The 17,392-nt window shown below is 39.2% G+C and overlaps 1 protein-coding gene across 3 annotated transcripts in view; it reads right to left on the bottom strand.

The window, feature by feature from the left end:
* Scamp (secretory carrier membrane protein) overlaps nucleotides 1-14,226 on the bottom strand; it is a 50,166-nt gene extending 35,940 nt beyond the window's left edge. For all 3 annotated transcript variants that reach the window (XM_070101189.1, XM_070101190.1, XM_070101191.1), the window contains exons 1-3: nucleotides 14,068-14,226; nucleotides 12,596-12,697; nucleotides 3,567-3,719 (exon numbers count right to left, since the gene is read on the bottom strand). In XM_070101189.1, coding sequence (XP_069957290.1) covers nucleotides 3,567-3,719; nucleotides 12,596-12,697; nucleotides 14,068-14,109 — 297 coding nt within the window. In that variant the 5' untranslated portion in view covers nucleotides 14,110-14,226. The remainder of the gene's footprint in view (nucleotides 1-3,566; nucleotides 3,720-12,595; nucleotides 12,698-14,067) is intronic.
* Nucleotides 14,227-17,392: the final 3,166 nt, after the last annotated feature.

Here is a 17,392-nt window from a genome sequence, read left to right as displayed (position 1 = left end):
GCCCCAAGAAAGCTTCTAGTGCCAACCCTACACCTCAAAGGGTAAGAATTACTATAGAGATGAAGAAAGAGATAATTGATAAGTATGAAAGTGGAGTGCGTATAGCCGACCTAGTCAAGCTGTACAAGAAACCCCAATCAACCATCGCTACTATTGTGGGCACCAGAAAGACAATCAAGGAAGCTGTTCTTGCCAAAGGTTCAACTGTGTTTTCGAAACAAAGATCGCAAGTGATGGAAGATGTTGAGAGACTCTTATTGGTGTGGATAAATGAAAAACAGATAGCAGGAGATAGCATCTCTCAAGCGATCATATGTGAAAAGGCTAGGAAGTTGCATGAGGATTTAATTAAAAAAATGCCTGCAACTAGTGATGATGTGAGTGAATTTAAGGCCAGCAAAGGTTGGTTTGAGAGATTTAAGAAGCGTAGTGGCATCCATAGTGTGATAAGGCATGGTGAGGCTGCCAGTTCGGACCACAAAGCGGCTGAAAAATATGTGCAGGAATTCAAGGAGTACATAGAAACTGAAGGACTGAAACCTGAACAAGTGTTTAATTGTGATGAAACAGGCCTGTTCTGGAAGAAAATGCCAAGCAGGACCTACATTACTCAGGAGGAAAAGGTACTCCCAGGACATAAGCCTATGAAAGACAGGCTTACTTTGTTGATGTGTGCCAATGCTACTGGTGATTGCAAAGTGAAGCCTTTATTAGTGTATCACTCTGAAACTCCCAGAGCGTTCAGGCAAAAGAATGTCCTCAAGGATAATTTGTGTGTGCTGTGGAGGGCAAACAGTAAGGCATGGGTCACTAGGGAATTTTTCTATAACTGGTTACACCATGCATTTGCCCCCAATGTGAAAAATTACCTAACTGAAAAGAAATTAGAACTTAAGTGCCTCCTGGTGTTAGACAATGCCCCTGGTCATCCTACAGACGTGGCAGAGCGACTTTATGGGGACATGAGCTTCATTAAGGTGAAGTTTTTGCCTCCTAATACCACTCCTCTCCTGCAGCCCATGGACCAGCAGGTTATTTCCAACTTCAAGAAACTGTACACAAAAGCTCTGTTTGAAAGGTGCTTTGTAATGACCTCAGAAACTCAACTGACTCTAAGAGAGTTTTGGAGAGATCACTTTAATATCCTCAATTGTGTAAACCTTATAGGTAAGGCTTGGGAGGAAGTGACAAAGAGGACCTTGAACTCTGCTTGGAAGAAACTGTGGCCAGAATGTGTAGACAAAAGGGATTTTGAAGGGTTTGAGGCTAACCCTGAGAATCCTGTGCCAGTTGAGGAATCCATTGTGGCATTGGGAAAGTCCTTGGGGTTGGAGGTTAGTGGGGAGGATGTGGAAGAGTTGGTGGAGGAGGACAATGAAGAACTAACCACTGATGAGCTGATAGATCAACTTCAAGAGCAAGAGGCCAGACCTGAGGAAACTGGTTCAGAGGAGGGGAGAGAGAAATTGAAGAAGTTGCCTACTACAAAGATAAAGGAAATCTGTGCTAAGTGGCTTGAAGTGCAAACCTTCATGGATGAAAATCACCCTCACACAGCTATTGCAAGCCGTGCTGGTGATTATTACACTGACAATGTTGTGAAACACTTTAGGCAAGTCATAAAGGAACGAGAGGTACAGGCCACTATGGACAGATATCTTGTGCGAAAGAAGTCCAGTGACTCTGAAGCTGGCCCTAGTGGCATTAAAAGAAGAAGGGAAGTAACCCCAGAAAAGGACTTACTACCTCAAGTCCTAATGGAAGGGGATTCCCCTTCTAAACACTAACACACTCTCTCCCCTCCTCCCATCCCATCAATCATCACCAGATCTTCAATAAAAGTAAGTGTCATTTAATTGTGCATGCCTTTTTCAGTTTGTGTGTATTAAAATTAACATTTCATGTGGTAAAAAAAAATTTTTTTCATACTTTTGGGCGTCTTGCACGGATTAATTTTATTTCCATTATTTCTTATGGGGAAAATTCATTCGCATAACGATTATTTCGCATAACGATGAGCCCTCTTGCACGGATTAAAATCGTTAACCGGGGGTCCACTGTATATATATATATATATATATATATATATATATATATATATATATATATATATATATATATATATATTTCTTTCTTTCAACACACCGGCCGTATCCCACCGAGGCGGGGTGGCCCAAAAGGAAAAACGAAAGTTTCTCCTTTTACATTTAGTAATATATACAGGAGAAGAGGTTACTAGCCCCTTGCTCCCGGCATTTTAGTTGCCTCTTACAACACGCATGGCTTACGGAGGAAGAATTCTGTTCCACTTCCCCATGGAGATAAGAGGAAATAAACAAGAATAAGAACTAGAAAGAAAATAGAAGAAAACCCAGAGGGGTGTGTATATATGTGCTTGTACATGTATGTGTAGTGTGACCTAAGTGTAAGTAGAAGTAGCAAGACGTACCTGAAATCTTGCATGTTCATGAGACAGAAAAAAGGACACCAGCAATCCTACCATCATGTAAAACAATTACAGGCTTTCGTTTTACACTATATATATATATGTATATATATATATGTATATATATATATATGTATATATATATATATGTATATATATATATATGTATATATATATATATGTATATATATATATGTATATATATATATATATGTATATATATATATATATGTATATGTATATATATATATGTATATATATATATGTATATATATATACACACACACACACACACACACACACACACACACACACACACACACACACACACACACCTAAGTGTAAGTAGAAGTAGCAAGATATATCTGAAATCTTGAATGTTTACGAGACAAAAAAAAGACACCAGCAATCCTACCATCTTGTACAACAATTACAGGCTTCTGTTTTACACTCACTTGGCAGGACAGTAGTATCTCCCTGGGCAGCTGCTGTCTACCAACCTACTACCTAATTTAGAAATACATAGTAAAGAAAGGCATACTGCATTTTTTTATGGAAATAAAAACAAAACAGCAATTGTGTCAGTGTAAGATATTTAATAGCCTTCAATTTCACAAGACTATATAGTACCTACATGGATGGTTGCTGTCTACCAACCTACCAGTAGGGTACCTAGTTTTACTTTCTCCATGTAGTGCTTACATGGATGACAATCATCAACTAGTGTAATACAGTAACTGAAATCCTTAATACAGAGCTCATTTCTTACGAATTAAAATATCCCTTATCAAGACAGGTTTACATTTGTGTTTTAGCTTGCCAGCCTTCTTTCACAGAGATAAGGTCATCCAAAAAAGAAGAAAAACACTTTCACCATCACTCATTCCACCACCGTCTTGGAACAGGCAAGCCAACATTGCAGTTCAGATGCCACTCCAAACTGCAACATCCTCACCCTCCCTTCAGAGTTCAGGCACTATGCTCCCTACCTCTAGGACTTGAGTCCAGCTAACTGGGTTCCCTGAATCCCTTTATATGTTACCATGCTCACACCAACAACACATTAAATCGCATGACTTGTGTTTTCCAGCCATGTGCAACAAATAGCCAAAATACCCACCTGAAACTCTGCAGTTGTGACCTGCTGCTGGGCTGAGGGTGTATATGTGGGAGGGTTGTTAGGTGTCGGGGTGACTACTGCAGGCTGTCCGCTCACCACACCGCCCCCCACAACAGGTTGAACATATGTGGGAGGGTTTCCAGCATTACCAACCTGGAAAATACAAATGCATTATTCACACAATGCCAATATCTGTTCCTGTAACAACTAAAGATTTCCAAAATCCATTGAAAATCAGTTGAAGACCTAACCACTTAAGTTTATAAAAACATGTAGCTGTAGAGTGCAGAGAGATCACATGACAGTCATACTTAGAAGATGGTAATAACACAAACTCACAGCAGTAATTACTTCATTACTTCAGTCATTATACATAAGAACATAAGAACGAAGGAACACTGCAGAAGGCCTACTGGCCCATGCGAGGCAGGTCCAAGTCTCCTACCGGCTTAAGCCAATGCACCCAACCTAGTCAGGTCAGGTCACATTGACTTAAGGGAGGAACACGGCAACCGACCTGGTAGCACAAGCTATCAGGTCCAACTCACACCCACCCACATCCACTCATGTATTTATCCAACCTATTTTTAAAGCTACACAACGTTCTGGCCTCTATAACTGTACTCGGGAGTTTGTTCCACTCATCCACAACTCTATTACCAAACCAGTACTTTCCTATATACTTCCTGAATCTGAATTTTTCCAACTTAAAACCATTGCTGCGAGTCCTGTCTAGGCTAGATATTTTCAGCACACTATTTACATCCCCTTTATTTATTCCTGTCTTCCATTTATACACCTCAATCATATCTCCCCTAATTCTACGTCTTTCCAGAGAGTGCAGATTCAGGGCCCTTAGTCTATCCTCATAGGGAAGGTTTCTGATACATGGGATCAACTTTGTCATCCTCCTTTGTACATTTTCCAGAGAATTTATATCCATTCTGTAATACGGTGACCAAAACTGTGCAGCATAATCTAAATGAGGCCTAACCAAGGATGTATAGAGTTGAAGAACAACCTGAGGACTCCTATTATTTATGCTTCTTGATATGAAGCCAAGGATTCTATTAGCTTTATTGCGAACACTTATGCACTGTTGTCTTGGTTTCAGATTACTGCTAACTAGAACTCCTAAATCTTTATCGCAATCCGTAATATTAAGATCTACATTATTTAGTTTATATGTGGCATGGTTATTGTCCTGTCCAACATTTAGAACTTTGCATTTGTCTATATTAAACTGCATCTGCCACTTCTCCGACCACTGCATCAGTCTATTCAAATCTTCCTGGAGTGCTCGAATGTCCTCGTCAGAATGAATTCGACGGCCTATTTTGGTGTCATCGGCAAACTTGCCGATGTCGCTCTTTATGCCCTCATCTATGTCGTTTATGTAGATTGTGAACAGCAGGGGGCCCAACACTGACCCCTGTGGAACACCGCTCGTGACGCTTCCCCACTCTGATTTCTCCCCATTTATGCAAACTCTCTGCTGCCTATTTGTCAACCATGCCTCTATCCAGGATAAAATTTCTCCTCCTATTCCATGTGCTTTAATTTTCCTCAATAGTCTCTGATGTGGGACCCTGTCAAAAGCCTTACTGAAGTCCATATACACAATATCATATTCATTACCATGATCTACCTCCTCAAATACCTTAGTGAAAAAAGTTAATAAATTCGTAAGGCAGGAACGCCCCTTTGTAAAACCATGCTGAGATTCGTTGATTAATTTATGCTTTTCAAGGTGGCTACGAACTGCCTCGGCAATTATTGATTCCATAAATTTTCCCACTATGGAGGTTAGGCTTATTGGTCTATAGTTCGAAGCTAAGGACCTGTCACCTGTTTTGAAAATAGGTATCACATTTGCCATTTTCCACTTATCTGGCACTATGCCAGTTTGTAGTGATATGTTGAAAAGATTAGCCAAAGGTGTGCTAAGCTCCTCTTTACATTCCTTTAGAACCCTTGCATACAGTTCATCAGGGCCTGGGGATTTGTTAGGTTTTAATTTTTAATTTATGGTCACAAGTGACCATGTCACTTGTGACCCTAATCGTGCACAGTTTATTATCGTCCTGTTCTACATAATTTATCATTACTGGAATATCGCTGGTATCCTCCTGTGTAAAAACTGAGAGGAAGTATGTGTTAAAAATTCTACACATTTCCTTATCACTGTCAGTGAGCTGACCCGAGGAACTTTTGAGTGGGCCTATCTTGTCCCTGATCTTACTTCTGTATACCTGAAAGAATCCTTTTGGGTTAGTCTTCGATTCTCTTGCAACTTTAACTTCATAATCTCTTTTTGCTTTTCTAATTCCCTTTTTTATTTCTCTCTTTAACTGAATATATCGATTTCTTAATTGCCCCTCTCCTCTTTTGATTTGCCTATATATGCCTCTCTTTTGACCAATCAGATATTTTAATCTATTGTTCATCCATTTAGGATCATTTTTGTTTGATCGGATTTCCCTATTTGGAACATAATTTGACTGAGCAGCTAGAACTATGTCCTGGAAAGCATCATATCGGCAACCATCACCACCTACCTGACCCTTAGTCAGGTCATTCCAGTTCAACCCACCTAAGTAATTTTTCAGTCCTATGAAATCAGCCAAGCGGAAGTCAGGGACAGAGACTTGATTGCCATTATTAGGGGAATTCCATGATATATTAAAACTGAGTGATTTGTGATCACTTTCCCCAAGCTCATCATTAACCTCAAGATTATTAATTAGTGTTTCCCTACTGGCAAGAACCAAGTCAAGGAGGTTGTTTCCCCTAGTTGGCTCTGTCACAAACTTTTAAAAAACAATCCTGGATCGTATCAAGAAAGTCACCTGACTCTAAATTTCCTGTCAAATTGCTCCAGTCAATCTGTCTATAGTTGAAATCTCCCATTAGCACAACATTTTCGTATGTAGATGCCTTACGAATTTCGTCCCATAGAAGTTTACTGCACTCCCTATCAAGATTTGGGGCCCTGTAAATCACACCCAAAATTAGTTTTTCTGGGCCCTCGAGAAGCTGTAACCAAACAGATTCAGTGGCTGACGCTTCTAATTTAATATCTTGTCTAACACAACAATTTAAATTGTCTCTGACATACATCGCTACTCCACCACCTTTCCTGTTAACCCTGTCAGTGTGGAATAATTTATAGCCTTGTATGTGACATTCAGAGGGCATCTCTCTATCTTTCAGATTGAGCCAGGTCTCTGTTATAGCAATAATATCTTTGTTTCCTGCACTTGCAATTAATCTTAGCTACGGTACTGTCAAGACTACATAAAGAATAAGTAACAAGTTATCTATTAATTACTCCTCTGAGTAAGATGACTGATCAAAAAACATTACTGTAAAGAAAAATAAGTAGTACTGTACTACACATACTGTAATTTTTTAGATCAATGTATCAGATGTAACTATGGATGAAATTCTGCAATACAGTTACTATATGCATTAACTCACTTCCTATCCTATGGCAAGGATCAGAGGATTAGAGTACCAAAAAGGTGTGAATCATATACAAATTATTATTATTATTATATAACAGGGAAGCACTAAACCCATAGCGATCGTGCAGCACCTGGGGAATGAGAAAAGTGGGTTTGATCCAAGGAGAGGGCAAATCAATTCCTTGGATCAGTTGCCCCTCACAAAGCATCAAGAAGCCTCCTTTGAGAGGAATCCTGGGGAGTTGCTGTTCACCTGGTAGTAAAGGGCATTTGGGTATTAATAAACTTGTCAGCCACATCCAGAGGATGATATATACAAGATATTGCTTACAGCAGTATCTAATATGCAAACCTTATAATTACAAAAACCCCATACTTAGGACATTTATGCACTCATGCACACAATAGCCATCATAAATATGCATATAAACAGTTCACTCAGAAAATTAGAGGGCTCGTAATAACTTAATGTTTAACCCTTTGACTGTTTTGGTCGTATATACATGTCTTACAAGCCAATGTGTGTGACGTAAATATACTCAAAAATTCTAGCAGCTTCAAATCAAGCAGGAGAAAGCTGGTAGGCCCACATGTGAGAGAATGGGTCTGTATGGTCAGTGTGAGCAATATAAAAAATATCCTGCAGCATGCAGTGCATAATGAGAAAGAAAAAACTCCAATTGTGTTTTTGGATTAAAACACCGATTTTAAGGTGTATTTTCGTATAGTATTTATGGTTGTATTCTTGTTTTCTTGGACTCATTTGATAGAATGGAAAACATATTATAGAAGTAGAAGTAATTTTGATTGGTTTTACTATGAAAAGGATCTTGAAATGGAGCTCAAAGTGGCAGAAATGTTCGATTTTTGCCGATGTTCAAGAGTAAACAAATGATGTTATTGTCCAATAAATGTCCAACTAGCCATTTTAACATGCAGTCATGAATGGGTTGACATTATTTATACAATTATTACAATATTGTAGTAGTCTGCATAACAGTAAATCTTCTATTTTTTATGTGAATAAAAATTCAAAATAGAAAGCAAGAGAGTATTATAACTGGGGCCTGGAGATGTGACTGATGAACAGAGAAAATGTTATTTTAGTGGCACGAATGTCTGCATTATTCATTCTGGACCCTGTTTTGAAACTGAATTTTTTTAATTTGCATGAATTGGTGCCAATTTCCGACCACTTTACTGGGTAGTTGAAATCGGTAAATGGGCGGTTTCTTGTACTCAATCAACAAAACAAATGGAGTTCTAAAGAAATAGCTATGAGTTTGATAGACTGGAATAATGTAATTGGCCGAAAATAGGGCTCAAAGTGGGCAAAATCACCAATGAGTCAATGTCGCCGAGGTCGCTAACTTCACAAGAGCATAATTCCGTAGGTTTTCCATAAAATTTTGTACTTATAGTGTCATTATCACCAGGAAAAGATTCTCTATCATTTCATAAGAAAAAATAATTTTTTTTTTTTCAAATATTCTGCGACACCAGGAGAAAACATCGGGATTTAGGGTTGCGACAGTCAAAGGGTTAAAATATAAAATACTGAAATACGTATGTATGTACGAGTTCTCCAATACTTCCTCTTTAGGCACTTCTTAAGTCTGTAGTGTGTCTTGCAAGACTGTAGTGTGTCTTGCAAGACTACAGTGTGTCTTGTAAGACTGTAGTGTGTCTTGTAAGACTGTAGTGTGTCTTGTAAGACTGCAGTGTGTCTTGTAAGACTGTAGTGAGTCTTGTAAGACTGTATTTTGTCTTGTAAGACTGTATTTTGTCTTGTAAGACTGTAGTGTGTCTTGTAAGACTGTAGTGTGTCTTGTAAGACTGTAGTGTGTCTTGTAAGACTGTAGTGTGTCTTGTAAGACTGTAGTGTGTCTTGTAAGACTGTAGTGTGTCTTGTAAGACTGTAGTGTGTCTTGTAAGACTGTAGTGTGTCTTGTAAGACTGTAGTGTGTCTATTAAGACTGTAGTGCGTCTTGTAAGGCTGCAGTGTGTCTTGTAAGACTGTAGTGTGTCTTGTAAGACTGTAGTGAGTCTTGTAAGACTGTAGTGTGTCTTATAAGACTGTAGTGTGTCTTGTAAGACTGTAGTGCGTCTTGTAAGCTGATTCCATTGTTACACAAAAATTGCAACAATGCACGTACATGACAAAAATGCCTGTCTAGCCTCAACAGAATGACCAAGCACACTAAAACTTGCCATGCTACTTCACAAAAGAGTGTACTGCACAGTGTGATCTATGCCTCCCCCATACTTCAAGCAGGAAGTAAGCAAAAATTTGAATGTGGAAACTTTTTAATAGCACATTGTAAAAATAAACTATAAATTCTATTCTAATTGTAGCAGAGAAGGATGAAAAACAAAGACAATCTTTATCCAGGCTTAAATATAAAGCATTATACAGGCAATTTAGATAGAAGGGTTGAAGGTATGTTTAAATGGTGATATACAGTATTTGTGTCAGCTAACATCTTTTCACCCTCAACAAAGATATAAGGATAGTTAAGGTGATTAAGCAACATCAATCTACCTGGAGTTTACCTGGAGAGAGTTTCGGGGGTCAACGCCCCCGCAGCCCGGTCTATGACCAGGCCTCCTGGTGGATCAGCGCCTGATCAACCAGGCTGTTGCTGCTGGCTGCACGCAAACCAACGTACGAGCCACAGCCCGGCTGATCAGGAACTGACTTTAGGTGCTTGTCCAGTGCCAGCTTGAAGACTGCCAGGGGTCTGTTGGTAATCCCCCTTATGTGTGCTGGGAGGCAGTTGAACAGTCTCGGGCCCCTGACACTTATTGTATGGTCTCTTAACGTGCTAGTGACACCCCTGCTTTTCATTGGGGGGATGGTGCATCGTCTGTCAAGTCTTTTGCTTTTGTAGCGAGTGATTTTCGTGTGCAAGTTCGGTACTAGTCCCTCTAGGATTTTCCAGGTGTATATAATCATGTATCTCTCCCTCCTGCGTTCCAGGGAATACAGGTTTAGAAACCTCAAGCGCTCCCAGTAATTGAGGTGTTTTATCTCCGTTATGCGCGCCGTGAAAGTTCTCTGTACATTTTCTAGGTCGGCAATTTCACCTGCCTTGAAAGGTGCTGTTAGAGTGCAGCAATATTCCAGCCTAGATAGGACAAGAGACCTGAAGAGTGTCATCATGGGCTTGGCCTCCCTAGTTTTGAAGGTTCTCATTATCCATCCTGTCATTTTTCTAGCAGATGCGATTGATACAATGTTATGATCCTTGAAGGTGAGATCCTCCAACATAATCACTCCCAGGTCTTTGACGTTGGTGTTTCGCTCTATTTTGTGGCCAGAATTTGTTTTGTACTCTGATGAAGATTTAATTTCCTCATGTTTACCATATCTGAGTAATTGAAATTTCTCATCGTTGAACTTCATATTGTTTTCTGCAGCCCACTGAAAGATTTGGTTGATGTCCGCCTGGAGCCTTGCAGTGTCTGCAATGGAAGACACTGTCATGCAGATTCGGGTGTCATCTGCAAAGGAAGACACGGTGCTGTGGCTGACATCCTTGTCTATGTCGGATATGAGGATGAGGAACAAGATGGGAGCTAGTACTGTGCCTTGTGGAACAGAGCTTTTCACCGTAGCTGCCTCGGACTTTACTCTGTTGACGACTACTCTCTGTGTTCTGTTAGTGAGGAAATTATAGATCCATCGACCGACTTTTCCTGTTATTCCTTTAGCACGCATTTTGTGCGCTATTACGCCATGGTCACACTTGTATAACAGCAAGATTTTTGTAAATACTGTAATGAATTTAATACATTATGTTTGAATTTATGTACACAATTCCAAGTTTATGAAATTGTCTGGGTCCCATCCACATCATATATTTGGAGCCTTACAGTATATCATTTCTTTAATTTATGTGTACTGGTATAAAGTTACTAAAAGAAAACAGCTGCCTTCTTACAATGCAGTGGGTACTGAAGCATATGCCAGAGATAACCTTATCATTCATTATCATATTTTATTTAAATCCTTGGTACTTAGTGAGGTTATAAAATACTGTATATCCTTGGTACAAAAATGATATGGTTGTAATAATTCCGTAATTCTCTACGGCATCTAAGTGTGAATGCCAGGAAATTTATTAAATGATTTTGTAAACATTCATTGGTTCTAGAGTGCCTGACCCCTTTATAGCATGCATGTGAATCACCCCACACGGACTATCAACATTAACAAGTTCTTACACCATACTTTGTAGCTTTCTTTTCTAAAACAATAACACAATATTGTACTGAATGAGAATTAACCCCTTGACTGTTGCAACCCCAAATCCTGAGGTGTCTCCTGGTGTCGCAAAATTTCAAAAAAAAAAAAAAAAAAAAAAAAAAAAAATATTTCTTATGAAATGATAGAGAAGCTTTTCTCGATTGTAATGACACCAAAAGAATGAAATTTGACGGAAAACTGATGGAATTATGCTCTTGTGAAGTAAGCGACCTCGGCGATATTTATGAATCGGCGATTTCGCTCACTTTGAGCCCTATTTTTAGCTAATTCCATTGTTCCAGTCAACCAAACTCATAGCTATTTCTTTATAACTCCATTTTTTATATCGATTGAGTACAAGAAACTGCCCATTTACCGATTTCAACTACCCAATAACGAGGTCAGAAATTTGCAATTTGGCCAATTTCACGAAAATTAAAAAATACGAGTTTCAAAATAGGATCCAGAATGAACAATACAGACATTCCTGCCACCAAAATAACATTTTCTTTGTTCATCAGTCACGTCTCCAGGCCCCTCTGATATTACTCTTGCTTTCTATTTTGAATTTTTATTCAAACAAAAAATCGAAGATTTACTGTTATGCAGACTACTGCAATATTGTAATAATTGTATAAATAATGTCAACCCATTCATGACTGCATATTAGAATGGCTACTTGGACATTTACTGGAAAATGACATCATTTATTTACTTTTGAATATTGGCAAAAATCAAACATTTCCCCTAATTTGAGCTCCATATCAAGGTTCTTTTCATAGTAAAACCAATCAAAATCACCTCTATATCTATAATATGTTTTCCATTCTATCAAATAAGACCAAGAAAACGAGAATTCAACTATAAATACTATACAAAAATAGACCGCAAAGTCGGCATTTTAATTAAAAAAAAACAGTCGGAGTTTTTTTTTTCTCATTATTCACTGCGTGCTACAGGATTTTTTTTATATGGTGCACACTGACCACACAGACCCATTCTCTCACATGTGGGGCTACCAGCTTTCTCCTGGTTGATTTGAAGCCGCTAGAATTTATGAGCATATATACGTCAAAAATGGTGGCTCGTAAGACGTATATATAAGACCAAAACAGTCAAAGGGTTAAGAAACAATCAAGGCCCTAAGTTTCCGTTAAAAAATATGGGAATATCAAAACAAGAGCACTAGGGACAATAAGACACAATGCTGTGACTGGAAACACCATGGTAAGCTCCTGTCCCCATGTGGGGGTTATTTGTGTAAGAGCACTGGGTACATTTCTGCACAGAGCTTAATTCTACATGCCACTTACAGTTGTAGTAGTGTTGTTGACGGTAGGCTGGGTGCTAAAAGGATCATATTCTTCCAAGCCATTTTGGGCAGAGCCTCGTGTGGCCTGCTGGATCGAAGGTTCCTGAAAGGTAACTGTTTGTCTAGATATGTTATATATCATTATTACACTATGTTTATATTTACAGAGAAACACTAAACCTGTAAGGGTTATACAGCCCCTGGGTAACAGGAGGCAATCAGGTTTGTTCCAAGGAAGGGGAGGGTAGTCCCATTTCCTTGGGGCAAACACCCTTCATCAGCATTAATAACCTGCTACTGGTATGTATCAGAAATACTGCTGGAACAAATGTGGATGTCATCAAGAGGAAACTGGACCACTACCTCCAAATGTTAGAAAATTTCCACTACTTTGAGTCTAGTTTCAAGTTAGTTCAACCTGAAATCAACCAAAATCATCTATTCGGTAGTGCATCTTCCATTCTATCAAGTTATACTAAGAAACAACAAATAAAACCATCCTGGAAAACACCTCAAAGTTGCAATTTTAAGCCAAACAAGATCCGAGTTTTGCTTTTTCCCATCAAGCACATCACAGAGCAAGATTTCTTTTTTCACTGTGCACACTCACCACATGGACCCATTCTCTCATATCCAGGCCAAAATTTACCACTGACTGTTTATCTGAGGGAGCCGAGCTCAAAACGTATAACTACACGAGGGACCCTGGCGTCAGTAACGTAGATCAACATGAGAGACGGTGAAAGGGTTAACTGGAAGTGCCTACCAACACTGCAATTTTGGTATATATATTTGTCGAGTTTCGAGTTTTTTTCTACTCATATACTGGTAAGAATAACTGCCATTAGACTATTATAGACATAAAAGAAGCACTAAACCTGTAGGGATCATGCAGAACCTGGGGAATGGGAGACATTCAGGTTCAACCCAACGAAGAGGACAGGTTCAATTTCTTGGATCAAGAGCCCCTTACCACTGGGCTGAGACAAGTTTACTTAAAAACTAAATAAGTTTATTTAGACACAGATACACAGGTACAATTATCACAGTGTAAATTACTTAAGATAACGAGGATTTACAAAGGTGTACCGTGGCCCTGGGGCCATAATGTCAATACACATTTATAAAATATTATGCAGACTTACAATACGGAGATCAAATAAAGTGAAACCAAATTATTTCTCATTGGGAACTTAACTGGAAATAACGTGAAAAATAATCTCTCAAGACGAATGTGACATTAATCTTGAGCCAGAGCTGCAGTGACTGGAGGAGCCACTGGGAACAAAAACCTGTGAATAGGTATAAAAAATGACAAGTGTTTAAAAATGCCGGGGTCAGCAGGACAAAAGGAGAAGGTGGTGGGTCAGAGTCATATGACAACACTACAGCTGCTGCCCTCCTCTCACTTCTCCCACCCTACCTCACACTTTAATGGTGCTTCTCGACCTTTAGGGAACCTCAGATACTCACAGCGAAGGGATCAGCGAAGGGGTTGTCGTCGAAGCCTGACATTATGCCCAAGTTTTGTCATAAACTAGTCATTCACTGGCGAGTCTTTCGATCTGTTGACGACAAACAGAAAACACCTCGACCGCCAGTGTTGCCAGGACCCAGTGGCAGTGATACCCTTCTTTCCCTCTCTTCTCCCCTCTCTCCCTTAAATAAAACTCAAAATAAACCTCTAACAAACACTAATAAATAGTCAATCCACTTATCTAAACGTAAAATACTCATTTTCCTTTATTTATATACATATACAAAAATAATACCAATTGATTTAACTCATGACAAATTCTTTCCCGAGTTGGTTACATGAAATGAGGTAATCTGAATCTATTATCAGCGTGGCACAGACAAAATAGCATCACACTTGTAATAAAATAGATTTTAATTACAGAAAATGTTTAGTTACTTTAGTTATTAGATGATCGAAGAAACTTCCAATGATGTTTCATATTCCTTGTTAAAGGGTGTTATCTATGGTTAAAAGTTATATCAGATATAAATATTGATAATCATGTTGATAAGGAGGGGAAATACGCTTTTAATTGGAAAACTAATATCTGTATTCATAGTTCTTCAAATATAAATATGTATTTATTCTTAATACTTATTTGTTTAGGCTTTGGCAATGTAGTACTTGAAGATACTCACGTAGTACCCTCAACTAATCAACTATTTCCTTCCTAATCAATGACAAACAAACAATTAGGTCATCTACTTACAACTGCTAATGATAATCAACTAATGGGAGGCAACTTTAAAATATATTATTAAGACGCAGAAACACTTTTCATCCTCATTACGTGATGCGTTTTAGAAAAAAGCTGCCGACACTGATTTTTTTATTGTAATAATAATAATAATAATAATAATAATAATAATAATAATAATATATCTTTATTTGTACATGTACAAGGTATACAGACCATAGCTGACATCAATGACATCATACTACAATATAGAAAGCCCCTTGTTATGCTGAGCATTTTGGACAAATTAGGTCAGTTTTATCCCAGGATGCGACCCACACCAGTCCACTAACACTCAGGTACCTATTTTACTGATGGTGAACATAGACAACCAGTGTAAGGAAACTTGCCCAATGTTTCTACCCTCGCCGGGAATCGAATCTGGACCCTTGCCGTGTGAAGCGAGAACTTAGCCACCAGAATCACCACCACATTGTACAAACATTATCTCTCTGTCCACAGCAGGACTCGAACCTGCAAACACGGCATCATAGTACTTTAGACACAACGCCATATTATACATATATGTATATATATATATATATATATATATATATATATATATATATATATATATATATATATATATATATATATATATATATATATATATATATATATATATATATGGGAATCGAACATCCAATATTTTTGTGCGCCTCCCGAGAAGCCAGCCAAAATTCCAAGACACCTTAGTCCACTTGGCCATCAGTACTTCAAACATCAGGTGGCTAGTACCACTGGACATGTCACCCCTGATGCCAGTACATGCGTGGCTATGGAAGCTACAGGACCAATTCCATTCTCTTCACGCTTGGAATACCAGTTGTTTATGGCTGCATTAATACATGTACTGCTCGTGAATACTGGTATTCCGAATGGGAAGATAATGAAATTAATCATGTAGCTTATCACAGCCCATATGTGCTTGCATCAGGAGTGATATGTCCGGTAGCACTGGGTACCTGATGTCAGAAGTATTGATGGCCAAGTGGACTAAGGCGTCTCGGGAGGCGTGCTAAAATATCGGGGGTTCGATCCCCGGCTGGTCGTAGTATTGTTATTTATTTTCTTAAAATTACTCGTTTGTGGATGTATAATCAACGTAACCCAACACACACCACCTAAATAAGAATATAATTCGTATATACTAGCAAAAGACTTGGCAGACGATGCACCATCCCCCCAATGAAAAGCAGGGGTGTCACTAGCACGTTAAGAGACCATACAATAAGTGTCAGGGGCCCGAGACTGTTCAACTGCCTCCCAGCACACATAAGGGGGATTACCAACAGACCCCTGGCAGTCTTCAAGCTGGCACTGGACAAGCACCTAAAGTCAGTTCCTGATCAGCCGGGCTGTGGCTCGTATGTTGGTTTGCGTGCAGCCAGCAGCAACAGCCTGGTTGATCAGGCGCTGATCCACCAGGAGGCCTGGTCACAGACCGGGCCGCGGGGGCGTTGACCCCCGAAACTCTCTCCAGGTAAACTCCAGGTAAACTACTTGTGTATAACAAAATAAGTGTTACAGCACAAAAGATGAAACAAATTTTAATAAATTATTGATCAGAATATGAATATTCTCTTTACACACTCAGTTTTTAGCAAGCCGCTAACCAGACTGAGAGTCGAAGATCAAAATTATTTTTTTATGAGAGAGCCACAAAATTTGATTAACACAAGCCTATCCGATGTTATCCTGACGCCAAATGACTTCGAACAGGCGATAAATGATATGCCCATGCACTCTGCCCCAGGGCCAGACTCATGGAACTCTGTGTTCATCAAGAACTGCAAGAAGCCCCTATCACGAGCCTTTTCCATCCTATGGAGAGGGAGCATGGACACGGAGGTCGTCCCACAGTTACTAAAAACAACAGACATAGCCCCTCTCCACAAAGGGGGCAGTAAAGCAACAGCAAAGAACTACAGACCAATAACACTAACATCCCATATCATAAAAATCTTTGAAAGGGTCCTAAGAAGCAAGATCACCACCCATCTAGAAACCCATCAGTTACACAACCCAGGGCAACATGGGTTTAGAACAGGTCGCTCCTGTCTGTCTCAACTATTGGATCACTACGACAAGGTCCTAAATGCACTAGAAGATAAAAAGAATGCAGATGTAATATATACAGACTTTGCAAAAGCCTTCGACAAGTGTGACCATGGCGTAATAACGCACAAAATGCGTGCTAAAGGAATAACAGGAAAAGTCGGTCGATGGATCTATAATTTCCTCACTAACAGAACACAGAGAGTAGTCGTCAACAGAGTAAAGTCCGAGGCAGGTACGGTGAAAAGCTCTGTTCCACAAGGCACAGTACTCGCTCCCATCTTGTTCCTCATCCTCATATCCGACATAGACAAGGATGTCAGCCACAGCTCCGTGTCTTCCTTTGCAGATGACACCCGAATCTGCATGACAGTGTCTTCCATTGCAGACACTGCAAAGCTCCAGGCGGACATCAACCAAATCTTTCAGTGGGCTGCAGAAAACAATATGAAGTTCAACGATGAGAAATTTCAATTACTCAGATA

The sequence above is a fragment of the Cherax quadricarinatus genome, chromosome 76, assembly GCF_038502225.1.
Source record: "Cherax quadricarinatus isolate ZL_2023a chromosome 76, ASM3850222v1, whole genome shotgun sequence".
Classification (NCBI taxonomy): Eukaryota; Metazoa; Arthropoda; class Malacostraca; order Decapoda; family Parastacidae; genus Cherax; species Cherax quadricarinatus.
Note: the sequence above shows the minus strand (reverse complement) of the source record. Positions and strands in the feature narration are given on the sequence as shown.